This window comes from Pseudovirgaria hyperparasitica, assembly GCF_010093815.1.
Source record: "Pseudovirgaria hyperparasitica strain CBS 121739 unplaced genomic scaffold EJ05scaffold_4, whole genome shotgun sequence".
In the NCBI taxonomy this organism is placed as follows: domain Eukaryota; kingdom Fungi; phylum Ascomycota; class Dothideomycetes; order Acrospermales; family Acrospermaceae; genus Pseudovirgaria; species Pseudovirgaria hyperparasitica.
Window position 1 is genome coordinate 824,284 of NW_022985552.1, and position 23,508 is coordinate 847,791.

A 23,508-nucleotide genomic window follows, 5' to 3' on the forward strand; every position below is an offset into this window, starting at 1 on the left:
TGAGCGAGACCCTTGACGCCATCGCTTAAGGCCCAAGCAATGATATTATCAATGGCCCACTCGAAGCGGCTTGAACACAGCTTGACACACCTATCAGCTCGTTTCATGCTGGCAGGGGTGTAGGTCCGTGGATGGCATCCACCGTAGTATTGTGGTGTCTGGAGGCGTCCACAGGCGGTCAATCGAACTTTGCGTGTGGGAGACTTCTCAGTAGGGCTAGCAAGGCTGGGAGCTTTGACTTTGGAATATGAGCCATAGCTGTGATGGTACGGAATACGGCTGATGCGCTTCATGGATTTAAGAGTCCTCTGGTCCCAGATATCTCTGAGGCAAACAAGACTTAAGAAGCTTAAAGCTCCAACGACATATTCTTTCAATCTCGATATATCACATTGCTCTTGCTCAAAAGTGCTAATAAAACCACATTATCTTACCACCAAGTTTGCAATGGCCCACTACTACGCTCCTCGCTATCAAGTGAGTGCTATGCACTCCCCGTACGATGCTGGCTATGATAGCAGCAGTGACACTACCTCCAACGTAAGTAGTTCCATAGTTTTATGTGCTTGATTAAGCATCACTAACACCTGTCAGTCTGCCTGGGATTCCAATTTCTCTGAAGATGTGCTTCCGCCTTTCGAGTATGCACACAGCTCGCATAGCATGAGCCCGGTCTCTGCGGCATCAACGCATGCACCAAACACCCCATATATGACCGCAGTCCGCCCTTCCACATCTTGCACATCCAGATCTTCGGGTGTCAAACAAACCCCTCAACCCACATCCGCTATGGAGAACGAAGAAGAGCGCCGCAAGAATAGGAAGCGGGAGCAGAACCGTGAGAGGTAAGCTATCCGACGCCCCACCTGCACCAAACAACATACTCACACACAGCCAAAGCCAACGCGCCTTTCGTCGCCGCCAGGAAAACCGCGTCAAGTTCCTCGAGACGAAGACTCTCGAGCTCGAGACTTCCAGCCGACAACTCCGTGCTGAGAATGACCAGCTACGTACCGAGCTTCATGGCGAGCGCACACGCAATCAGGAGCTTGTCTCTACTATGAACATGATGTCGCCCTCACCCCTCAACCTTACGCAAGACATAGTGCCTTCGATAGAGGCAGACCGGTATCCCCAGTACAGCCAAAACCATGATAGCCAAGGGCTAGACCGTCGCGTCGTGTGGTAAAGAGACGTATAGCCTTTGGGAGGAGGAGTGAAAGTTTTGGCGGGCCCGGGCGCCCGCCTCGCGTGTGCGGGCAAGTGTCACCGGGACATCCGGATCTCAGCGCAGCCCCACCTACTGCTGCTAAGAGGACGGCCCAGTATGCACGTTTTTTGGGCGTGATAGTGGGAGGAAAAGCGATATGTTCATTCTGGTCTTCGTTCGACACAACACAAGGAGGGTTAAGCGTGGCGTTTGGCGATCTTTGGGCCCCGCGGTCGAAGCTCCTTGTGGGACAGGCCACCAAGTGCCGGTGTCGCTATACAAATGCGACAGGGCTTCGGCAGCAGGGGCCACGGATCTAGACATTGGGATGGCCTCTGTATCATTCTGCTGGGATCAATTGGGTCTTGTTTGGGATGTGTTGTTAGGATCTCACGATATGAGTGGTCAACAAACAATGCAATAAATCCACTTTGTCCTGTTCGCCTATCTTCTTTGTTCGTCAAGTTTGACTATGCCGTCTAGACACGGGAGATCTGCACTGCGCTCGGCTTGTCTGCACTCCAGGTTTGGCATCCTATCTTCTGGACTGGTCTGTCTCGGACAACATGGGATGATCGAGTTCCAGTTACGGCTGCCTCCATTATCTCAGCTCGTACCCACACATAACCTGGAAGCTATCACGACCAGGAGGAGTATGTCAATACCGCTTTGTTCAGCTGTCCATCTGTACCAAGATGCGGTCTGCAATCTAATCCCAGATACAAATCAGACAAAATGCAACAGTGACACCACAACGCAGTCATTGTCATCCAGGGGAGATCTGCAACGTTGGCTACCATCTTCAGCTCAGAACTGTCCCTACCCCAGCAGAACAGGGATTGCGTATACCCGGCGCTAAACTAAACGGATGGATCTATCCCTGATGGCCTTGCCCTCAATCCCTCACACGTGTATCCAATAGTCAGATGAACACACCAGGTTCTGGTTCTTGTTTCCGCTCTTTGTTTGCTTTTATCAAACCTACACTAGCCATCTCATCACAAACACGTCTACCAAAGCTTCGTCGTGTTCGTAGATTGCCTGCCAGCGGAGCCACATCCAGGCTTGTCTGCCCCTCGTAGAACCTAATTCGAAACAGTCACTTTCTTTAGGTTGATGAACTGACATTCATGAAGCGTCGCTGCTACATCTCTTTCCTCATAGCATGCCAACAGATACGGCGTTCCTCTACACCCAATGAGGAACACGGGATGCAGCCTGAGCTAGCGCCACAAGAGTACTCACGTTGATCCTCGGAGTGGATCTTGTGGGGTTGTTTGTATGCTGTTGTCCAGCTGGAGGTCAAAATAGTAGTAACCCTTGTTCGAGTCGGTTACATAGTAGTGGCAGGTTTGCCCTTTAGAAGTTTGCACATACCAATTGCCAATCCGGCAGATGAACGCATCATATTGTCATATAGCGTTGTCATAGCTCCATCCTAATGGCAGAGCCTCAGCCCAGATAAATGTACCCCATATCGTCATACTAAGACGCTGCTGTGCTTAGCGGATGTTACTCCACGATGTATCAGCTCCGAAGACAAGCTTCAGCGTCATTAGGAGAGACGTCACCAGCTGTTCTCAGCATTTTGGTATTGATCCTACGTAAACGCTGAAAAGGTCGGCGCATCCAGGGACACCATCTGCAGGAGAGATCCTGCACCCTGCTGGACTACAGCGGTTTAAGCGGGATGCAAGTGCAAGTACAAACCTCCGTATTTCAGATCTAGCCGTGGGAAGCGAAGTTCTCGCCTTTTCTTTCCAGGCAGACTACTGTATGTCGTCGTCTGCGTGGCAGCTATTCACGAGATGGCGCCAGGAGACCAATAGACAGCCGCCATACACTTCGTACCAAGTTCCGACAAATGAACTCGTGCACGTCCGCCCTTTGGCACAGGCCGCAGCTTAACGCACCGTGGGGATTTTGGCGCTCTCGATGGCTTTGAACAGCGCTGTGGGAGAGGGGACGACTTGTGGCTTCAGCAGACGTTTCCAGTGGTGCAGCGTGGCTGTTATGGCTGGAGAGGAGAGAGAGAAAACACACCGCACGCAGCCAGGGATCGTCGGGGGCTCCGTCGACTCATTGGCTGGTTGGCGCAGTGACCTAATCGGGCAACGTGTACCTGTACCAAGTCCATAACTAGTGACTAGTCTACATCCTTAAGCGAAGCGCCTCATGGGCTAGAATCTAGTGTTCGGGACGTTGGTTCGGCATGCCGATGCCGATCTTAGGCCCGTTGCGAAGGGGCCGAGGCCGGGTCGGGTGGCCCGCTAGACACGTCTCAGAAGGAACGCATTCACATTCGCATCACAACACACATCAGGTATTGGTATCGATTTGTCTACATTGCCGCTAAACAGAACATCGTCTTCTTGTGGGCCCTAGGTACCTTGATGGCAATCCACTCGACGTGCATGGCTGAAATCGCAATGTCCTGGGAGTGGTATCAGTATCTATGATCTCGTACCCCTTGATGGCTTTTCTCACACCTGCAACACGCCACTCGAGACATCCATGCGTTGTTGGCAGAAATTTACGTGTCCGAAGACCATTTCTGGGATACGGAATTAATAGCATAATGTCGTCTTCAACTATGCTGCGGAACAGCGGCGCTGTAAACATTCATAATGACAGATCTGACTAGTCGTAATAATGTCGTTCAAAATCGCCATGCTAACTAGGTAAGCAGTTCAGCCAATACAATTGCACTCAGCACATCTTCAAGGCTCTCACCTAACCACCACAGAGTCCCGGTGCTGAATAGGACAAGCCCATCAATCAAACATGCATGAAGCTCCTCGCACCTCAGCTCGATGTTACATCACACTCCCCAACACCAAAACGACGGGGCCTCACTCTTCCTCGCGTGAGCCACTACCACCGTGCCTGCATCCGATCCCATTATAGCAACACGGGACCCGCATCCCTGTCAACATACATACAATGACACCGCTCCTTCAAGACCATCCAGCCCTCGACCCTCCGCCCAAAACCCATCAATCTGCTAGACAGATCTCCCATCTACAGTGCATGGCACCCCACCCTCCCCAATGCGAACGCACACTCCCGCAGCGGTGTAGCCGTCCAGCCACAAATATGCCATCATTCCACTCTACCCACCCTCCTCAAGCCAAGTTCGCTGCACGTCTCGTCACCCACAGGGTCCTCAGCTAGACCTAGTATGGCCGTTTATTCCCGCCTGTCATATCGCAGTATGCGTAATGAGACGGCCCGCTGAAGGTGCGGTTGGCTTTGGGGAGTCAGGGCTGTTGGGTGGGTGTAAGTTTGATGTTGTTGTGCGCCGAGTGGGAGGGCGTGGCGCTGTGGCTGTAGCTATTTGTATTGGCTTGGGCGGGTGGAGGATGGGATCGAACTCCGGGGGCATTTGTCTGCCACACAATACAACTGTACTCGAGCGTGAATGTTGGACTGGAGGAGGGCTGTTCCGGCTGAACTGTGAGTGGACTTTTAGTGCGTTGGGCGGACTCAAGGCGTGCACAACATGTGCTCCACGGGCACTCTAATGAAGGACGAAAGCGGTCTCTGCCTGAAATTACGGTTTCTTTCTGTACAACGTTGTGCTCGTACTGACTATGTGGCATAGATTGTACCTTCACCAATCTGTCGTCGAGCAGCAGTAGCTGTACCTGCTTTGTATCTCATCAATTAGCAGAGATCTCAAGCATGCTGACCAGAGAGTTCATATGTTTGAATTCATGGCTAGACATCATGTCGACTCAATATAATAACTATGTACGCAAGCCAGGGTGCGACACACCTCAAAATTGAGGACCGAAAGTCATGTACGGTAGGAGAATCATCGACCGCATGACATCTCACGTATTTAAACCCATATCACCACGCCAGATACCCCGAACAGACACATCCAGTACGCCGATATGATTGAGCACCGGTCTCACCTCCTCAGTACAACCCCCTCAACCAAGCCCCTCTCCCTCGACAGCCTCTCCCCTTCATCACCCACCGTCTGCACCAGTGCTGGAAATATACAGACTTCCCCTGCCCCTAACTCCCATCTAAACTCCCACACGCCAGGCTGCCCGAACAGTAACCATCCGAATCGGGCCCCACGCTTAAGGATCTCCTCTAAATTCGACGTCCTGTCCGCGTCCGAGTATCTGCTGGACACGTACGGTGCGAGGACGACCTGGAGAGCGGCTAGGGCGGCGTGAATACTTGCAGCGGGGAGAGGAGGTGCAGACAGGGCTGATGAGAGAGAAAGTGTGCGGTTCTCGTCGTGGATGTGTTTAGACTTCAGCAGGTTGGCAGTGAGGGTACGCCAGAGGTTGAAAGTGGCGGTTTGAGCTGTGATTGCTTAGGATTGACCATACTGGAACGTGGATTTGGGAAAGAGCCAACGGGGTCGGACATACCTCGATCTCCACTGATGACTGCGCCACGGACTTGCGCCAGAATAGTTGATGCTTCAATGGGCAAGAAGGATGTCTGTGGGTCACATGAGAGTGACAGGCGTGAAACGATGGTCCATGAGACACATAGACAGAGAGCAGAAGCACGTGTATCTGGGCTAGCCAGCAAAGTTGAAAGCTCAGGAGTTGAGATATACATCTGCGGACCAAGCGTCGAGAGGTCCAGAAGAGTTGTGGCAGGTGTAGGAGTTGAGCAGTCGTAGTAGCTTCCGATATGGTCTCTTGAAGTACGTCAGTCTATATAATGAGTGTCACTGTAGCATCAACATGGAAAGGGAACCACGGCCTACCTGATCCTCTGGCATAGTGTGCCCAGTTCGCGCTCTATCTGCCGGTCTTCTGCTGCCTGTGGCATGTTACTGCTCACCATGGCCACCAGTCCCGTGGTTGGAGACTTCGGCTCGTCATATGGTTCTTCTCGGTCTTTCGTAATCATTTCAACTAGACCGATGCGGGATTGTGTTCGTGTCTGGCGTTGATCCTGGCGACGGAAGAAGAACATGATGGCGGCTCCTATAAGAGCTCCAAGAAGGGCCGTGCCGATTGCGATGCCTGCGATAGCGCCCGAGGAGAGAACCCGTGAAACAGCAGGTCCAGGAGAAGCAGTAATTGGGCTGTTCGTCGTCGTCGGTACTGCTGACGATACGGATGGTGCAGCAGATGGGCCCGCTGCCGTGTTTGACGCTGTAGTCTGCGAAGGCGTGTTCAAGGCTGGTGAAGTAGTGGAGATGGCGTCAGCTCCAGAGACAGGTATCAGAGAAACGCCATTGACAAGTAGATTGTCTGTATGGAGGCCCATCCTCACTCCCTCCACATTAGTTTCTGCTCCCAATATGAAACTGCCCGTGGCAGAGCCATGGGTGAACGTTGCCGCGGCCTCTCCGAGCGTGTATATGACATTGATATTGGAGTCACTGATTGACGTAGTCGTCGTGGTAGGATGCCAATCAGAGATCCTTAGGGTCTGGTCTACGAGCTCGACGAAGTATGTTTGGGAGCCAAGTTGGGGGCAGCTGCTAGAGCAAGCTGACTTGACGACGTTGAAACCTTGTTCATTGGAGACCGTGAATCCGCCAGTAATCAGAGGGACCGATACCGTAACACCATTAGATGGAGCTGTGTTAGCGGCATCATTACCATAGACGATGAGAGTGCTGGCTCCCATACTGCGCTGTATCCCTTTCGATCGCTCGAGCCCTCGTGTTGTTCAGTCCTCTTGACTGCGATCGTGCGCCGTAAGTAAAAATAGAGAGATGATGAGAAAGACAACAATGGAGATGTCTCAGCCTCGCTTTTAGCAAACTTCGAGATCCTTTCGACTAATAGCTTCTTCAATTGGTCAAAAGCACAAGGCTATGGCATTAGGCCTTCCAGTCCCACCTTTGATCACTGAGCCTTCACCCGCCTGGATAGCTGCATGCATATGTTCTTGCGTCCGGTGCAGTGCACTCATCCTGTCTTGAGACCATTGGTATGATCGCAAAGCTTTCCTGCGCGAACCCGTCGGCCTTACAGGCACTGAAACACCGTGCCGTTACCACTCATAAGACGGCCGTCTACCAGCGACATGAAACTCATGCCTTTGGACCTATTTTTGTGCACCTCTTTGCCGAATGGCATAGTTTGGGACCACGCAAGGCTGAAGCCTCGCAAGGCTCGCAGGTGTTCGGGTGGCGCAGAGTGCGCAGAGTGCCCAGGGCTACAGTGGCGCGAGCCAGTCAAAGCACGAATAGGGGCAGCCCCCAACACACCGTCCAGGCTTGCAAACCAAAACAGCGAGGGATCAACGACACGCAGCAAACTGGCGTCGAGCTGCACGCACAGCGATCAAGGAATGCATCATGCACAACTCCAAACGACTTTGTGGAACACAGCGGCCTTGCTTAATAGGCTGGCCTCGAGCGCACTCTGTGATGTCGTGCATCCTGGTACTTTTCTCAAAAGTACCGCATTCCGGGCCAGCCTCGCGCGCTGTGCGATAAGATAGTAGAAGAACATTATTGCCGACAGGGAGGACTTGCGTTTGCTCTCCCAACGATATAATCTCAAGCCTTCGCTGTGCAGAAGTGCCAACGATCAACAGACGAGCCATCCAAAGGCGTCGCGTCGACATTCTGGACGACATCCATATCACGGGACCGAGCAGCGACAAGGCTATCAACTGAGGGACCAGTCTCGTAGCCTTGCTAGAGAACGCCGCTGATAGCAAGGCGATAAAGAGCATACTAGTGGATTCGAAGTTTCTCTATCTTGCATCTGCATGCGCCGCGGCCGATCACACAGAGGCAACCATGGCGTCAATGATGCCTGACATAGTGGTGAGTGTAGACTTCGGCATGACCTGTAAGTGGTTTTGGTTTCACTCCCGTCAGAGAGGTCCGCTACACACGGCAAGCGAATAAGCTTACGGTAGGGCACTGTGGAGGAGTACACAAGGACCCGATATTTCATCCTAAAACTACCGCAACCTCCCGAATCTGTTTCTCGAAGCGATGTAGATCTTCAACCAACACTGACATCCTGTAGGCACGGGTGTCGCCTATCAGAACCTCTCCGTAGCCTCTGAGACAGTCCAATGGATTAATAAATGGCCGGGCCGTTCGCAAGCCGCCGAAAACAAGGTGCCGACTGCGCTCGTCTACCCACGCGAATTCTCTGGCGTACCCACATCATGGGGCTTCCAATCCGAAGAAGCGAGCGAGCAGCTCGATCACTCCAAAGTGTACCGCGAATGGTTCAAGGTCCTACTGGATCCGGCGCGACTGATCGAACAGCAAGCGAAGAATCCGCTCACCACGGCGAAAAGCGTCGATGAGATCAAGAAGTGGTACACCGACTACCTGTGCAAGCTGTACGGGACTATTGAGCGAAAACTTTCCGGACAGCTGAGTAGGCGGTGGGAGGATGCATGCGTGGAATACATCTTCAGCGTGCCGACGACGTGGAGTCCTCCGATTGTCGAGAATTTTCGGGAAGTCATCGAAGCGGCTGGGTTCGGACAATGCGAGGACCATAGCGTGATAATCGATCTGACTGAAGCCGAAGCAGCAGCAGTGTTCTCCTCGCGAGAGACGCCAGGACTCTTCAAGACTGGGGATATTCTACTTGTTTGCGACGCTGGTGGGGGAACCACGGATCTATCGGTATTGCGCGTCATGAACACAGATGGAGGGTCGCTCAGACTTGACCAGCTAGACATGGTGCACGGAGAAGCCATTGGGTCAACAGCGATCGACCGCTCATTTCAAGTGTTGGTAGAGAAACGACTTACCGAAGCCAACAAGCAGTATGCACTGGATATCGACATCCAAACGGCAGCGTGGGAGATGATGAAGAGCAAAGAATTCCAGAACGTGAAATGCGAAATGGGCTCCCCGGACGAGCCGCCGAGCTTCAAACTGCCGATCCGGGGGCTCCGGCCGGACTACAAAGACCTGATATCCGGAATCGAAGCCGGATTCATGACCTTCACGCTAGACGATCTCCAAAAGCTCTTCGACCGGCAAATCGACAAAGTCTGCCACTTGATCAATCGACAGCTCCAGACGATCCAGAAGAAGTATCCGCTCGAGCGCATCGCACACTTGGTTCTCTCCGGAGGCCTCGGGAATAGCGGATACGTCCACCAACGGCTTTCCCAACGGTACATGACACCGGACTGTCCGTGGCCGTGCGCCAAGGACATGCAGATCCGAACCAGCCCGGACCCCCAGCTTGCCGTTTGCAAGGGAATGATTGTGAATCGCGTGCAGAAGCTGCGCAGCAACAAGTCGCCGATTGGCATCCGCTGTTGCCGTGCATCGTACGGCTCGCTGTGCAAGGAGCTGTATAACCCGAACTACGCAGCTCATGCGAACATACCCTCAGAGATAGACCCCCTGAATGGCAAGGAGTACGTCGTGAACGTAGTGGAATGGTACATTAAGAAGGTTTGGATGGTGCCCAGACATATTTACACAACTCAGTACTGACGTTGCCAGGGCGAACCGATCGACGCAGACGCGCCGATGATGAAGCAGTACAAGCGGCGCGTCCCAGCAGGAGACTCCAAACTCGAGATTGCCTCGTCCCTGGTGACATCCGACCTCGACGCACACAAGCTCCCATACAGACTCTCCCCAGGTAAGCACAACCAATGCTCTCACCTACTCTATCACCATCTGACCAATCCCCTAAGACGTCCACCACATCTGCGACCTCTACGCCACCATCCCCGCGTCCGAAGGCATCCTCCACCGAAGCAGCCGCTTCAAGCCATGGAAGAAGTCCCGCTCATACATGCGCATCGACTTTGAAATCAAGATCATCATCGGGCCTGCCGACCTGCGCTTCGAACTGTGTAAGCAGCACAACCTCCTGAATCCTCCCCCAGCTTCAGCAGCATTCTAATCATTGCATTCACAGGGCGTCAAGGCAGGAAAATGTCTGGCGAGCGCTCCATCAAAGTCGACTTTGCCCCGCTTGAAGACCCCACGCCCGTCTTCTCCCCTCACACCACTCAGCACGTCTCCCCTCTAACCGCACATCCCCCGAGCAAACACAACAGCAACAACAATCACCAGAACAAAAACAACCACAACAACAACCACAACAGCAACAATCACCACCACAAAACCAACAGCCACAACAACAACCGCACCTCCCGCCAATCCACCATCCCCCCCGAAGCAGACGGCCTCATCCCCGTTACCAACACCGACGAGCGCCGCAGGAGCCTCCTATACAACCCCAACCCCAACAACAGCCACCACAACCCCAAGCGCACCAGCACCAACACCATCACCAACATCAACACCACACCCACCCACACCCCATCCAGCGAACCCCACGCCCAACCCCCAAAGCCGCCCAGAGCCGTCTTCGGCGACAAGGAGATGCAAGGCGACAACGCACGCGGCTCGACGGCGAGTATACCGAGTATCATCGTCAGTCCGGTCGATGGGACGCTGATCGCGACGGGGGATGTGTATCGGTGAATTTTGTTGTGGCTTGGGAGTGGGAGGCCCGTGGTGCGTGGGTGTTGGGATGGGATGGCATGGCGCCGCGTGATTTGATTTGTTTAGTTTGGTTTGGGTTGGTATGGGTTGGTTTACTACCAGTGCAAACAAGGACCACGGCCAGACTCTGGAAGGCTATATCGCCGAACATACAGAGCGTCTCTGAAAGAACACCAATACCGACACCAACATCACACCAAGCTCAAGCTCCGTCACGCGTATCGCACTCAAAGATACGATACGCTGCCATTCAGGTACACCGTACCCCTCAGACGGCATATCTCTGCTAGATCGTCTGTGCGACATGTGTGGGGACATGTTATGATATGCATGATTATGCATGACTACGCTGGACGGATATGCGCAAGGTTGGTAGTGGTACATACCCATGCATACATGGATCGATGGGTGGATGCATGATTTGGATGGATGCATGAATGGTAGAGGGGTGGATATCTATCATCAATCGCGGGCGTATACCCAGTGCCAAAATATGTCTGTGCATAGCATTTGACGCATTATTGATACGCATATGTATCTACGTGTACATATAAAAGTTCATTTATTCATATCAACTTGAACATTTTAACGTGCTTAAGTATCGTGGCTTGTTGATCTGATACTGATCCGCTCATAGTGAGTGCATACATAGGTAGTGTGGGTGTATCACTAGGTGCGGTTTCTACATACGGAATTTCTGATTGAAATGGGGTATATATATAGAGGTCTTAGGTAGTAGATGCATACATTATATATCCGCGCGCGAAGCGAGATGTTGTAGATGACGATGGATATGGGGAGGTGGAAGATGGCGAGGAGGGCTATACCGCAAGAGCGCTCCTCAATAACTCGCATCGCATATCATGCATGTGCGGCACAGGATACATCCAATTCCACACACCACACCATCCCCTATACAAGCATCGAGCAAATCGCGCTCTTCATCCCTCAAGCGGTTTAGACCTTCTCAGCCTGCACCGCCTGCCCGTCAAAACTGCTCTCGCTCTGCATATTTTTCAAGCCCATCTGACTCGTGTCGTAGCCGTTCTGGCTCAGATACTCCCTAAACTTGACATCTTCCTGCTCAATCGTGTCCTGGTCAATCGGCGGCAAGAACCACACCAAAACACCCGCAAGCACCGCCAGGCTGCTGCCCACAAAGAATGGATCCTGGCCCGCACGCGTATCGTTTGGTGCATTGTTGATCACGATCGGGATTACGTAGCTTCCGACAAAGGCGCCTACTTTGCCCATTGCGGCGGCAATCCCGTAGTAGCGGCCGCGAATCGCGGTGGCGGAGGTCTTGGACGCGACGAGGCCGATATTGTCGCCTGGCCCGGCTTCGCCAAAGGCGAGGAAGAGGCCGTATACGACAACGAATCCGCCAATGTTGGCTGGGTCTTTGAGCTTGCTGTAGGCTCCGGCCTGCTAATAGTCAGTATGAGCGTTGTTGGCTAGAAAAAAAGGCTTACCATAATGAAACCGACGATGGCCTGCAGAAACACACCGATAGCAAGCGTCTTCTTCGGGCCAAGCCACGGAATATCAGCAAGGAAAGCACCGGCGATGCAACCTGGCATGTAGAAGAAGGTGATGAGGGTGTTCCAGCCGAAAGATTTCCAGAGCGCGGTGTTCTCACCAAGGAGGTTGTCGATGATGGTGGAGGAGTATATGCCGAAGGAGTAGGCGGAAAAGTCGTAGATGAACCAGATTGTGGATACAATCAGCAGTCGGAACCAGTAGTATTTGATAATGAGGACCCAAGGGGTCTGGGCCTTGACCATAGACTCGCGCTGGAAGGCTTCTGGTTCTTGGAGTTTGATCCGCATGTAGAGGAGCGATAGAGGCGGGATTACACCCAAGCCCAGGCAAATGCGCCAAGCGACACGCAGATGCGACTCGGTCGTGATGAGCACCTGGGCACAACATGAGAAGCAGACTAGCAAGAAACGCACGGAGAGACACTTACAACAATCATGGGCACGATTGCCGCAACGAGAAAGCCGAAATCAATCTGCACATTGGTGAACATGATGAACCAACGATTTCTCGTTCCAGCCTTGAGCTCCCCTGTGCTCTCAGCACAACCGACACTGCCAGCTGGATATTCACCACCAATGCCAATACCAAGCAAGAAGCGAAACGCAGCGAGGGCAGCGAAGAGACCGGAGGTGCTGCCACCGGCACCATAGGAGCCAGCGCCAAGAGCAGCAAAGAGGATGATGATGAGGGTGGAGACGAAAAGCGACCATTTGCGCGAGATGGCATCAGACGACCAACCAAAGAACAGCTGCAAACTGTCAACAGACAATCAAAGCGCGATAGGATCGCAGGAGACATACCATGCCCATCACAGTTCCAGCGAAGGCGAGAGAGCCCACATTCCTCTGCGCCGGCGAGTTCTTGTAGGTGGTCGGGTAGATGTTCGAGAGCATGGTAGACACCGAGCCGATAACACCATTCAGGTATCCGTCTGAGAACTATACACAATCAGATATGGTTCTCTGGTCGCCAGTGATGGCGAAAGTCCAATGTCGACTTACAAGTCCAGCGCCACAAGCAATGACGGGCCACATGCGCTCCCAACGACCCTTTTCCGTGTCGACCAAGCTCGCTCTACGTATGGCAGCATCGTCAGAGGACGAGCTCCGGTCGTTTGCGCCGGCGACGGGGACCTCTTTGCTCATGGTTTCGGATGCGAATACACAGGACGTGGGGAGAGGTCGCGCGTACTTAGAGCATCAACGGCGCCAGCGAGAGTGGCAGGTGGAGGAGGAGTAGGAGGCGAAGTAAATGAAGAAGACGACGAAGAGTGGAGGGTGACGAGCCAGGAGTGAAGAGAAAAAGATGTCACGACAACAGGCGGGCCGACTGCATCTTTTAGAGCCGTCGGATCGCCGGTGTAATAGACGGATGGGTGATCCAGTGTGATGGAGTGATCCATGTGAGTGAGTGTTAGAGAGTGGGAGAGAGAGGGTCCACACCACCACCACCAGGGTCTACACTGCTACAGTACTACTGCAAGTAACCCAACACCTCCCGCTCTGCCCCACGCCGCCAAATGGTCAATTGGGCCCCATATCTCGAGAATATCTTCAACCAGCTAATCAAAAGTAAACTACTAATGCACCATCTGACCCAGCCGTGCATGTAAGTCTTGGGAGTCTGGCGCATCGAATACTACTACCGACTGTGCCACAGCCTTCACCTCCCGAGCGGTCTATGTACAGTATCAGCAGCAACCCACCGCGACAAGCTTTTTTCTCTTCGCGGCCAACAAGACAAGACGAGCGACAAATCGCGCATTTCGATCTAGTCACATAATAATTAGTAGAAGAAAAAAAAGAGGTCTGACAAGCGAGCGAAACGTCTGCGCAGGGCTCTGTTCGCGGCCAGCACTCTCAGTCTTGGCCCCCCGAATGCTTCGATGGCGCTGGAGGTGGATCAGGTGGCGCCGGCGGTCGCGTTTTGTACATGGGATAATGTATATAGTACGGTCGCTAACTAAAGCTTGGCCAACCGTCATCTCTGGTGAGCCCATGTGGGTGACAGGGACTTGATCTGCGAACCACAATTGTGTAGTTCATGTACCATTCCTACCAAGAATAACAATGACATGTAGACCATCGCGTGTCAGAGGCTTGGGGCTGTTTCGTTGTCGTCGCAGACCTAGAAGTCTCTGCGGCTCATGTTCCGGCCAGTGATGCGGACAATGACTCGTGTGTGTTTATCTGCATCCTTGCCTTGCCGTATCTTCTCTCTGTGCTGGTAGTTGAGCTGTCAGGGTCGGCAATAGCCGCACAGTTGGTCCCTTTCGGATATTGATGAGTAGAGAGGAAGGTGACGAGTCAGTGTTGTTTGTGTTTCGTGCCAATCGAGTATTTTTCGAGAGCACGTGTGGTTTTTGGATAATATGAGAAGAAGATGGGGATGATGAAGAGAAATGGTGATAGAGAGAAGGAGAAGGAGAAGGATCTGCAATGGATGTTCTGTTGGGACAGTTCCAGTGGATGGCTTGTGGAGGATTCGGTTAGAGTACACAGAGATGTCTCTCCTGGCCGTCTGGAAGATGACTTGGATCTCTGGCTGCTTCTGCCAGACTCTCCTCCATGCTTGCTATGTTCTCATGCTGTAGCTTTGATCATTATACATAACCTCACTCCTCTGTTCTAAGGAGGTGGATGGTCCATGTAGCCCACTAAATATATACAGACATTGCCTGTCTCATGTAAATGTCGAAAAACTGTGATAATGCATGTATCGAAAGCGGATCTTTTGCGCTCTACCTCCTCGTTCTAACCGCAGCTGACTGACCGTTTCGAGTCGTGCATTCAATGGCCAGACTCTTGATGCGTCGCGGGCTATCCAGAATCTCTCACTCGCCCTCATTTCCTTCCCTCACCCCCCTTGTCGCTATTCGACCGACACGTCAAAACATATCCCACACTCGCTTCATCCGGAAACCTCGCGCCCTCCCCATCGCTAGTCTCCCCCGTCAGCATAACCTCCTTCGTCATAAACTCGTCCCCATCCATCCACCTATACCGCCAATGAAACACAACCGTCTGTAGAAACAGCGCAACCGCCGGCGCCACCCACATCCAAATCAAATACGGATCCGCAATCCACGGTGTCAGGATCTGGTTCAACGCTGCGCTTAGCGCACCCATGAACAGGAACAGCGCCATCACGAGACTCTTCAGATGCTTGGGTGCCCGCGCATACGCGATTTCGTACGCCGTCACCTGGCAGAAGAGTTCGGACACGGCGCTGAGCACGACCGTGGGCATTTGGAGCCAGACGCTGTAGTGGCTGACGCCGGTGCCGGTCTCGCAGCCCGTCGCGTAGTAGCCGCACGGTGAGGTCTTGTAGATGTAGTATTGGAGCACTGCGCCGGAGATGTTGGAGGCGACGGCGAGGAGGAAGCCGAATGTGATGCGCGAGATGCGGCCAAAGCGGATATGGAAGTGTGCGAGGGTTGGATAGACGATGTAGGTGAGTATGGGGACTGTGGAAAGGGGGTTAGTCGGATGTAAAACCGTGGCCAGATTCGTAATAACATACCAGCTACGATGATGACAAGCGCGGCAAAGTTACCAAGCAGGTCGTTTGGCGTTCTAGATACAGTCAGTAATTATACACAAAAGAGGACGATATACGTATACTGACCCGTTCGTCGTCAGCGTGCTCGCCTGACTGTACAGTACACTCCCGATACCGCCTTTGAAGTAATATATCGGAAAGTACAGGAACATCCCACACGCCGACACAACTCTCCTGACATCCTTCACATACTGATCATCCCAACTAGACCAAATATCAGTTGACGATCAGTTTCAACAAGGCGAGCCAGTCTATATCTGTACTTACGTGACATTAGCACGTACACGCATGCCCACTGGCATGATGCTCGGCCTCGCGTTCTCCCAGAACTGATCGCCCCACATCTTGCCCTTGCTACGGGCGATCGCCATGCGCAGGACCCGGAAGAAGTTGGTGAGCTCGGAGCCGTCGACTTTTCGGCGATATGTGCGCTTGTAGGTGAAGGCAAGAAGCAAGGGAAGAAGGAGATAGACGACTGTTGGGACCAGGAAAGCAAGCCAGTAGCCGACGTACTTTTCAATGTAGACTGTAGAGATGGGGAGGAAGGCACCCATATTGACTGCATGGTCGTTAATATGGCTGGCGCTAGGAGAGAAGTATGGAATGATCCATACCAAAGGCATAGTAGAGCATTGAGATACGGGAGATGGTGAGTTCGGGGTCTACAATTACTTTCTCCCCAGACTTGAGCACTTTCGTGTACGGACGCTGGATCCTGTACTGATCAAGAATCAGAGGCAAGATACTTGGCTTGAAGATTCCTATTTCAAGTCAGTAACATAATTCCATATTGATGCGTGGTACACTCGCCAGCTCCAATAGCCAACAGAAACAACCCAATGATGAACGGCGCCGTGCCATTGCCAGCTTGCAACACACTTGGTATCGCCCCAATGACTTGGATAATATGCGCAAGTCCAGCAATCAAGACGCCTTTGGCCCATTAGCTATACCTTCCCAACATGCCTATGACAGCACTCACCAAGTGTGATGGCCGGATATCTCCCAATCTTCGCGTCTGCCAGCCATGCCCCCAGAATTGGCATGGCGTACGCAAGAAAAGTAAACAGAAGCACAAACGCGCTTGCAAATTGCAATCCTTTGTTCAGTGCACCAGCTGTATCCTGAGTACCCTTCTGTGGCGCACCAGCTCCATTCCCGCCCTGGCCAAATATCATGTCAGAATTTCCGTGAGAACTGCCCGGATGACGACAGTCAAATACGCAACTTACATCAGGTAGTGGAAACTGGATGAAGTTTGAAAAGATGCTCGTTGTCCCATAGTACGATGCGCGCTCCGCAAGTTCAATAATACATAGTAGCCACGCGACCCAGGAGATACTTCCATGCACTTTGCGCAGTGTTGTCAGTTCCTCCTCGGTTGGAACAGGGTACTCGGTTGGATCCAGATCATCAGTCTCCAGAGAATTGCGATTGCGTGGGCTGGAGAAGTCGTCGAGTTCGACGTCTTGCGGGACGACGCCTGTCTTGTGGGCTTGTCTATTAACCACTGAACTAGGAGTCGTCGAAGCGATAACGTCTGAGATGATCGGTTGCTCTGACGAGGACGCTGTTGATCTATTAGCATTACATAATCTAGGGACAGATTATCGGATCATTTACCCATGGTTATGGTTCTGACAGGTTTTAGAAGCACACCAGAAGGATGCAAAGAAGGAAAAGGTTCTTGTTCTTGAGAGAAACCGCCATTCGTTTATCGAGGTCAAGTAGGGTGCATGCATGGATGGGCACTAAGATTAAACGAAGGATCCATTCATTGTCCTTGAAGTCCATTGTAACTCTGTAATGGCGGGGCTGCTGATACTTCTGCCTTATTGGGATTAATCGACGTTGCACCCGTTGTCCAACTGTGATAGCGTTGATGGGGGCGCAATCCATAGTTGAGATGTCGCATAGCCCTTATCATTCACGCCAACCATATGCCTAACCTCTAAGCTCGCTATAGGGTCACGTTTTGTGCCAATATGCTGTCTGCAAGGCACCATCCTTAGTGTATAAACTGTTAATGCCTTTTGTCTATTTGCAAGCACAATCACAAGTTCTCACGAATATCAATTATTGAATCGTCCATGAATCTGGCTGTTTTTGTGAGGTGTTGTGGATTCTTACAACATCTTGTGCGACCTATACTTAATAGTGTCTCTATGCTCTAGCCTCGCTCACTGCCACGTAATCTCACTGACTGCCCGTACTTCTGTAACTTCGTGATGAGCGCATCTCCCTGCTTGACGACGTCATTGTATTGCTTGTTCTTGTCGTCGGGCCGGTTCGTCTCGATTATACCCTTCACGCGATCGATCGTGCAAGGAACGCGATCTCCTGCGATAAACTTGGAGAGGTCCCTAAGATGAGGGTCAGCTTACAATCCGACGTGATTGCAATACCGAACAGTGATAAATGACGTACCTATCCAGGAAATCGACCGTCACTCCAAAGTCATCTGCCATGCTCTGGAGGCCAACAACTCTGTAGCTTTGCAGAAGTTGCTGGTAGCCTCGAAGACGCATTTCTCGAACATACCATCCCTTGTGCTCGTACAAATATCTATCCTTGCATAGAAAATTGTCTTCCACGGCTGCCAAGGCGGCGAAGAATCCTGAGTAGTTGCCGGTATAGAGACTGTTGACCAAATTCGCGAGGGGACCGAAGTCAACTGGGGCTTCGTCTTGGGCAGCTGTGTTCTGACCTAATGTGGTCAGATTGACGATGGCGGGCGTGGCAGTCGATTTCGGAGCGTCAGACATCTCTTCATCTCCAGCAGCTGGTCCTGATGAGATTGCCCCTGAGAGAGCAGCCATCTTCTCCTCAGCATCGCCAAGAATAGCTTTGATTTCAGGTGCGTCGACCACCTTTGACTTGAAGTCTACGCGTTTGAGTGCGACTGAACCGGACAGCACGGCGTACACAACGAGAGACGGGTAGTTGCAGAGCTCGTAACTGGTGAATGTGGATAGACTATCGAGAAGTAGGGGCGCGGCGGAACTATAGGACCGGACAGTGAGCAGATGGAGACCTTGGTAGGCCTTCAAACGATTGCGTCTGTCCCAGTCACCACCGCTCTCTACAAGCGTGGCGCATCGCTCGATGTTCTTCTTCACCAATATCTTGTCTCCAAAGAACAAACCGACGCGAATGATAGCTAAGACAAGGTCGATCTTTGTGCCCAAAATGCCTGTCTTCTCAAAGACAGCTTCGAATCCTGCGATCGCTTTTTCCTAGGGGCGTGTCAGTCATACTCATGGTCAGAATTAGGATTCAAATAGACCTTGTCGCCGGTTCTTGTCCAGAGCTCAGCCCGTTTGCCTCTTGCTTGTTGTATCTCTGTCTCGCCCGCGGCCTCAGTTGCCTCATCCTCTTCCTTCTGTATCGCTTCCAGCTCCTTTTCGTTCTCGGATTTCAGCTCCTCGTACAATTTCTCATTCCAAGGTAGAACTACGTCTAGTGTAGGACTCCGAGTAGCTAGCATGCTTGCAGCGTTTGAAGATGGTCTTCGGTTGCCTGGAGACTTCTGTGCGGATCCTTCACCTAGCGCATTCAATATACCCTCCGTAGGATGCGCAAGATACCTATAGAGAGGTGCCATTGTGTGCTCTTTGATGGCATTTTGAAGAGCTTTAACGGATGACTGCTTCACGGCCTTGGGGCAGTGAGGATTGGATATTTGAAAGATATTTTGGGCGAGTTGGAGGTCAGGGTACTTGGCATATTGAGGTTCACCCATTTTGTCTGACGGCGAAGATGGTGGTAGAGCTATACTGCGAGGCGAAACAGAGGAGATGGGAGATTGTGTATAAGCTTTTCAGATGTTGACCATATCGCCTGCTCACTTCAGGTCGGCGATGGCGGAGGGCCGTCAAAATGTGGTCCAAGCTCCAGCGGCTAAGCTACGGTTTGCATCACTTCTGGGTCGTCGTCGAAGCCCCTAATAGCTTTCCAGAGGTCGACTTTTCACTAGAATTTCATGAGATACTTCCTGGGTAATATTTCAGAGTGCTCCTTCGAGTGCCCATAGTACGACATGCCCAATACGGACTCCAGTCCCGTACGGAAGCGTCCTGCTGCCAAAGCTGACCCGCCAACTGGCACTGGCAACCCAAACAAGAAACGAGCACGTTCCCCTGCGGCGAACGGAGAGCGGTCAAGATCACGCTCGCAATCACCGCCGAGGAAAAGACCAGCAGCCAGAGCTGTGCCTTCGGGCGACAATGCAAAAAGGAAGCGTGTACACGAGAACAGACAAGAGCGTCGGTCACGTTCACGAACACCTCCGAGAAAGCGGCCTGGGGCAAACGCCGCAATCAGTGCCGCTGCACGCGAGGAAGCAAGACAAAGGCGACAAGAACGAGAACGTGAGGATGAGCAGAGGGCTGCCGCGGCAGCAGCAGCACGCGGCGTTCATGATGTTGTAAGGCAACACTACAATGCAGTTCCGGAGCGAGGAAGAGAATGGCGCAAGACAGACAGCAAAATCAAAGGACTACGTAGCTTCAATAACTGGGTCAAGAGCACCTTAATTCAAAGGTTTTCGCCGAATGATGGCGGCGACAGACGCGAAGGAATCCTTGTACTGGATATTGGCTGTGGAAAGGGTGGCGATCTCATGAAATGGAGCTCAGCACCACAAAGAGTAGACCTATACGTCGCCGCAGATCCGGCCGAAGTGTCCATACAGCAAGCAAGAGACCGATATCGAGAGATGTCGAGAAAGCCACCCCGCGGCCGCAAGCTCTTTCATGCCGAATTTTCTGTGAAGGACTGCTTTGGCGAATGGATGGGTGACATACCGATCATACAGGAAGTAGGCATAGATCCCAATGTTGGCCCCGGCGGAGGAGCAAGCAAATTTGCGACGAGCGGATTCGATGTGGTTTCGATGATGTTCTGTATGCATTACGCATTTGAAAACGAGGAAAAGGCACGCATGATGTTGAAGAACGTATCAGGCGCTCTCAAGAAAGGTGGCAGGTTCTTAGGAGTCATCCCCAATTCAGATGTTCTATCTCAAAAAGTGGAAGAACATCACAAGAAGAACTCGACTTCGGGAAAAGACGAACCACAGGATAACGATTCGGACGATAACTGGGATCCAGAAAAGACTCTCGACGAACCAGCACCTGCAAAGGCTCAAGAAGATGGTGAGGTCGAAGATTCAGGTTTCGAATGGGGCAATAGTATCTACCGCGTAAAGTTCCCTGGCAAAACACCAAAAGATGGAGTTTTCAGGCCGCCTTTTGGGTGGAAATACTTCTATTTTCTAGAGGAGGCGGTGGAGGAAGTCCCCGAATATGTGGTACCATGGGAAGCGTTCCGAGCGTATGTTGGCAATGAAATCTACAGTGAAAGGTGGCTAATATCAGCAACAGTCTGGCAGAGGACTACAATCTAGAGCTGCAGTACCGCAAGCCATTCCCGGAGGTTTGGGAAGAGAGCAGACACACCCCCGAGTTCAGCGAACTGGCGGAACGCATGCGTGTTCAAGAGCGTGGTTCTGGGAGACTCCTTGTCAGTGAAGAGGAGATGAATGCTTCCGGTATGTCAAATCCGTTCATGTCCCGCTTTACGCTGACTCCTTGGCAGCTTTCTACCATGCCTTTTGCTTCTACAAAGTGTGAGCCTTTACTGGAGACCGGCCGTCGTTCTAGTCGACCTGTCTATCGCGATCCTGATGGGCTTCATAATAGGATAGAAAGTCTACCGAGTGTAGCAGGGATGATGCATGTGATGGGAAAGGTCTGGTCCTATGAGGGAACAGCTTGTGTGCGGGCACTTTGGCACCGTCCAGGACATCCCAACTCAAGGCCTCTGTTAGTAGCCAAACTCTCGTAGCATAAATCAGAGAAATGGGCCGACCCCCTCTTATGAAGCTGCAGACAGCCGTTGCTCCGTATTCATTTCCGTCACGCCTGCTCCGCCCGTGGTCTGCCCTATGGGCGGTCCTATATAAAGGCGCACAGACAAAGGCAAAGCCAGCCTCGGCTTGTCTCCACCTTTTACCCCGACACCACCTTACAGCTTCCGCTGTCACAAGCCGAAGGAACCAGTAGCCACATTCATCACCCTCACAACGGCTCTCGGCCATCTTCCGCATCCACACTCTGTGCTTCCCTCCCTTGAAGCTTAGCGAAATTCTGGCCGATAGTGTCCTCAACGACAAACAAAAGACCTCAGAAGAAACTGATACCATCCGCCCAAAATGGTCGCTGACGCGGTTATCTACCACCCTTCGGTGTCGCATTACCTGCGATACGTTGCGACAACAGGTATGCGCGAAAGCCCTTCTTCTTACAGCACCGTCGGTCGCATGACCCACCCGTTCATTACCGTCCCGTCAATATGACACGATGATCAAAAGGCGGAAAAGAAGGAAAAGAAAGCTGACAACGCATTTTCTCATATAGTCGGTCGCGACAAAGTCCTCCGCATCCTGCAATACTTCTCCCGCTTCTACGCCTGGTACCTGTACCGCACGAACCACCCGCAAACCTCCGTCGCGCCATATGAGGCAATCAAGAAGCAATTCGGCCTCGTCCGAAAGGTCATGCGACTGGGCAAGTTCGTCGAGCACTTCAAGGCGGCCGCCCAAGCGGCGGATGCAAAGGCCATGGACCCTGTCCTGAAGTACTGCGCCGTCGGTCGACAACTGGGCTATGCGGGCTACATGCTCTTGGACAACATGACAGTGGTACGTTATACATCCGATGGGCGTCTGTCGCAGGCAGATAGAGGGCAAAGAAGGAAGACTAGGACATTTGGGAAAATGCTAATGTGAGGAAAAACCAACAGCCCGATCTGCTCAACATCAGAAAATCGCCCAAGACGGCAAGCATCCAGCGTGAAGCGTACCGCATGTGGTTCGCAGGTCTATCCTTCAATATTGTCGCCGGCGCATACACACTCTACAACCTGCAACAGCGCCAGAAGGCCATCGACGAGAAGACGGGCATGGACGCCGCCGAGAACAAGAAGATCGAAAGGTACGACGGCCCTTCTAACCACTCTATAAATGGAAGGCATTTCATGTCAAGCATACTGCATACTAACCACGACCTCGCAGAGAAAGCAAAGCCGCGCGCCTCCAACTCGTCTCGGATCTCTGCGACATCACCGTCCCGACTGCTGGTCTGAGCATCCTCACCCTCGACGACGGCATCGTCGGTCTTGCCGGAACTACCAGCTCGCTGATCGGGGCATACCTGATTTGGAAGAAGACCGCCGCGTGAAAACACCCTAGAATCACGGAGAGCGCTTTGTTGTTGGGGTGTGTGTAACTTGTGGAACAGGCTTGGGAGGCGTGAGGAGGAGCGAGGAGCGAGGAGCGAGGAGCGAGGAGTATCAGGACGAGGACGAGACAAGTAGTAGCCCAAAGCTGAAAGAAACCCAGGCTACAGAGGACTTTGAGGTTTTTTTCTGTTTTGTTTCGGAAACGGGGCATTAAAATAATATCATTTTCCCCCTCTCTATGCAAACTTCTTTTGTCGCCTTTTGCACGCTTTCTCACTCATATTTGACTGCCCCTCCTCCTCCTCAAGAATGTAAACACCTGTTCCCGTAGTGATGGTCAGCTAAGATGTTTTCTTCATATCTATATATATATCCCAGAATTCACGAGAACTTTTTGTCCCAATGCGCTTTGTGTGATGTGTGTGTTTTTTTTTGGTTCAACCTGAGCAAGTGAGTAATCGATTGATTGATTGCTTGATAAACACTCGCATCGTGTGAGTTTTCA

The 23,508-nt window shown here is 52.2% G+C and overlaps 9 protein-coding genes across 9 annotated transcripts; 4 read left to right on the forward strand and 5 right to left on the reverse strand.

The window, feature by feature from the left end:
- Window positions 1-447: 447 nt before the first annotated feature.
- On the forward strand, window positions 448-1,189 carry EJ05DRAFT_498295 (uncharacterized protein; the record flags this gene model as incomplete). Its single annotated transcript, XM_033746663.1, has 3 exons — window positions 448-540; window positions 595-845; window positions 901-1,189. The coding sequence occupies 3 exons, from the start codon at window positions 448-450 to the stop codon at window positions 1,187-1,189; spliced, it is 633 nt and encodes a 210-aa protein (XP_033602787.1).
- A 3,735-nt stretch (window positions 1,190-4,924) lies between these two features.
- On the reverse strand, window positions 4,925-7,258 carry EJ05DRAFT_474223 (uncharacterized protein). Its single transcript, XM_033743563.1, has 3 exons — window positions 5,952-7,258; window positions 5,605-5,882; window positions 4,925-5,536 (listed from the first exon to the last, which is right to left on the reverse strand). The coding sequence occupies exons 1-3, from the start codon at window positions 6,824-6,826 to the stop codon at window positions 5,127-5,129; spliced, it is 1,563 nt and encodes a 520-aa protein (XP_033602788.1). The 5' UTR covers window positions 6,827-7,258; the 3' UTR covers window positions 4,925-5,126.
- A 102-nt stretch (window positions 7,259-7,360) lies between these two features.
- On the reverse strand, window positions 7,361-8,115 carry EJ05DRAFT_280134 (uncharacterized protein). The gene has a single exon (XM_033740438.1). It carries the CDS (start codon window positions 7,883-7,885, stop codon window positions 7,445-7,447), a length of 441 nt encoding a protein of 146 aa, XP_033602789.1. The 5' UTR covers window positions 7,886-8,115; the 3' UTR covers window positions 7,361-7,444.
- EJ05DRAFT_280146 (uncharacterized protein) lies at window positions 7,801-10,715 on the forward strand. Its single transcript, XM_033740439.1, has 5 exons — window positions 7,801-8,004; window positions 8,188-9,590; window positions 9,642-9,783; window positions 9,839-10,000; window positions 10,066-10,715. The coding sequence occupies exons 1-5, from the start codon at window positions 7,953-7,955 to the stop codon at window positions 10,635-10,637; spliced, it is 2,331 nt and encodes a 776-aa protein (XP_033602790.1). The 5' UTR covers window positions 7,801-7,952; the 3' UTR covers window positions 10,638-10,715.
- Window positions 10,716-11,338: 623 nt separating this feature from the next.
- EJ05DRAFT_474226 (MFS general substrate transporter) lies at window positions 11,339-13,611 on the reverse strand. The gene is made up of 5 exons (XM_033743564.1): window positions 13,202-13,611; window positions 13,001-13,138; window positions 12,628-12,948; window positions 12,131-12,574; window positions 11,339-12,083 (listed from the first exon to the last, which is right to left on the reverse strand). Exons 1-5 carry the CDS (start codon window positions 13,343-13,345, stop codon window positions 11,616-11,618), a joined length of 1,515 nt encoding a protein of 504 aa, XP_033602791.1. The 5' UTR covers window positions 13,346-13,611; the 3' UTR covers window positions 11,339-11,615.
- A 1,124-nt stretch (window positions 13,612-14,735) lies between these two features.
- On the reverse strand, window positions 14,736-17,494 carry EJ05DRAFT_474227 (POT family protein). Its single transcript, XM_033743565.1, has 9 exons — window positions 17,385-17,494; window positions 16,994-17,331; window positions 16,744-16,924; window positions 16,572-16,694; window positions 16,376-16,522; window positions 16,029-16,320; window positions 15,828-15,965; window positions 15,723-15,775; window positions 14,736-15,666 (listed from the first exon to the last, which is right to left on the reverse strand). The coding sequence occupies exons 1-9, from the start codon at window positions 17,386-17,388 to the stop codon at window positions 15,044-15,046; spliced, it is 1,899 nt and encodes a 632-aa protein (XP_033602792.1). The 5' UTR covers window positions 17,389-17,494; the 3' UTR covers window positions 14,736-15,043.
- A 166-nt stretch (window positions 17,495-17,660) lies between these two features.
- EJ05DRAFT_450034 (26S proteasome regulatory subunit RPN7) lies at window positions 17,661-19,611 on the reverse strand. The gene is made up of 3 exons (XM_033742354.1): window positions 19,048-19,611; window positions 18,189-18,997; window positions 17,661-18,124 (listed from the first exon to the last, which is right to left on the reverse strand). The coding sequence occupies exons 1-3, from the start codon at window positions 19,501-19,503 to the stop codon at window positions 17,932-17,934; spliced, it is 1,458 nt and encodes a 485-aa protein (XP_033602793.1). The 5' UTR covers window positions 19,504-19,611; the 3' UTR covers window positions 17,661-17,931.
- A 189-nt stretch (window positions 19,612-19,800) lies between these two features.
- EJ05DRAFT_498301 (guanine-N(7)-methyltransferase) lies at window positions 19,801-21,394 on the forward strand (the record flags this gene model as incomplete). Its single annotated transcript, XM_033746664.1, has 3 exons — window positions 19,801-21,095; window positions 21,146-21,312; window positions 21,360-21,394. 3 exons carry the CDS (start codon window positions 19,801-19,803, stop codon window positions 21,392-21,394), a joined length of 1,497 nt encoding a protein of 498 aa, XP_033602794.1.
- A 291-nt stretch (window positions 21,395-21,685) lies between these two features.
- Window positions 21,686-23,406, forward strand: EJ05DRAFT_280255 (peroxisomal biogenesis factor 11). Its single transcript, XM_033740440.1, has 4 exons — window positions 21,686-22,042; window positions 22,181-22,464; window positions 22,566-22,756; window positions 22,837-23,406. The coding sequence occupies exons 1-4, from the start codon at window positions 21,976-21,978 to the stop codon at window positions 23,000-23,002; spliced, it is 708 nt and encodes a 235-aa protein (XP_033602795.1). The 5' UTR covers window positions 21,686-21,975; the 3' UTR covers window positions 23,003-23,406.
- Window positions 23,407-23,508: the final 102 nt, after the last annotated feature.

Bases quoted from the DNA above. Each gene is read 5' to 3' on its own strand.
- EJ05DRAFT_474223 (XM_033743563.1), bottom strand. From the start codon at position 6,826: ATGGGAGCCAGCACTCTCATCGTCTATGGTAATGATGCCGCTAACACA. The intron at 5,883-5,951 runs GTAGGCCGTGGT...ACGTACTTCAAG, and splicing joins ACACTATGCCAGAGGATCAG to AGACCATATCGGAAGCTACT. The intron at 5,537-5,604 runs GTATGTCCGACC...AAGCAATCACAG, and splicing joins AGTCATCAGTGGAGATCGAG to CTCAAACCGCCACTTTCAAC.
- EJ05DRAFT_280134 (XM_033740438.1), bottom strand. From the start codon at position 7,885: ATGCTCTTTATCGCCTTGCTATCAGCGGCGTTCTCTAGCAAGGCTACG.
- EJ05DRAFT_280146 (XM_033740439.1), top strand. From the start codon at position 7,953: ATGGCGTCAATGATGCCTGACATAGTGGTGAGTGTAGACTTCGGCATG. The intron at 9,591-9,641 runs GTTTGGATGGTG...TGACGTTGCCAG, and splicing joins TGGAATGGTACATTAAGAAG to GGCGAACCGATCGACGCAGA. The intron at 10,001-10,065 runs GTAAGCAGCACA...TTGCATTCACAG, and splicing joins CGACCTGCGCTTCGAACTGT to GGCGTCAAGGCAGGAAAATG.
- EJ05DRAFT_474226 (XM_033743564.1), bottom strand. From the start codon at position 13,345: ATGAGCAAAGAGGTCCCCGTCGCCGGCGCAAACGACCGGAGCTCGTCC. The intron at 12,949-13,000 runs GTATGTCTCCTG...GACAGTTTGCAG, and splicing joins CTGGAACTGTGATGGGCATG to CTGTTCTTTGGTTGGTCGTC. The intron at 12,575-12,627 runs GTAAGTGTCTCT...TGTTGTGCCCAG, and splicing joins CAATCGTGCCCATGATTGTT to GTGCTCATCACGACCGAGTC.
- EJ05DRAFT_474227 (XM_033743565.1), bottom strand. The intron at 16,925-16,993 runs GTAAGTTGCGTA...ATATTTGGCCAG, and splicing joins TCCAGTTTCCACTACCTGAT to GGCGGGAATGGAGCTGGTGC. The intron at 15,667-15,722 runs GTATGTTATTAC...CCCTTTCCACAG, and splicing joins GCTTGTCATCATCGTAGCTG to TCCCCATACTCACCTACATC.
- EJ05DRAFT_450034 (XM_033742354.1), bottom strand. From the start codon at position 19,503: ATGGGTGAACCTCAATATGCCAAGTACCCTGACCTCCAACTCGCCCAA. The intron at 18,998-19,047 runs GTCTATTTGAAT...ACACGCCCCTAG, and splicing joins GGACAAGAACCGGCGACAAG to GAAAAAGCGATCGCAGGATT. The intron at 18,125-18,188 runs GTACGTCATTTA...CCCTCATCTTAG, and splicing joins ACGGTCGATTTCCTGGATAG to GGACCTCTCCAAGTTTATCG.
- EJ05DRAFT_280255 (XM_033740440.1), top strand. From the start codon at position 21,976: ATGGTCGCTGACGCGGTTATCTACCACCCTTCGGTGTCGCATTACCTG. The intron at 22,043-22,180 runs GTATGCGCGAAA...TTTCTCATATAG, and splicing joins GCGATACGTTGCGACAACAG to TCGGTCGCGACAAAGTCCTC. The intron at 22,465-22,565 runs GTACGTTATACA...AAAAACCAACAG, and splicing joins TCTTGGACAACATGACAGTG to CCCGATCTGCTCAACATCAG.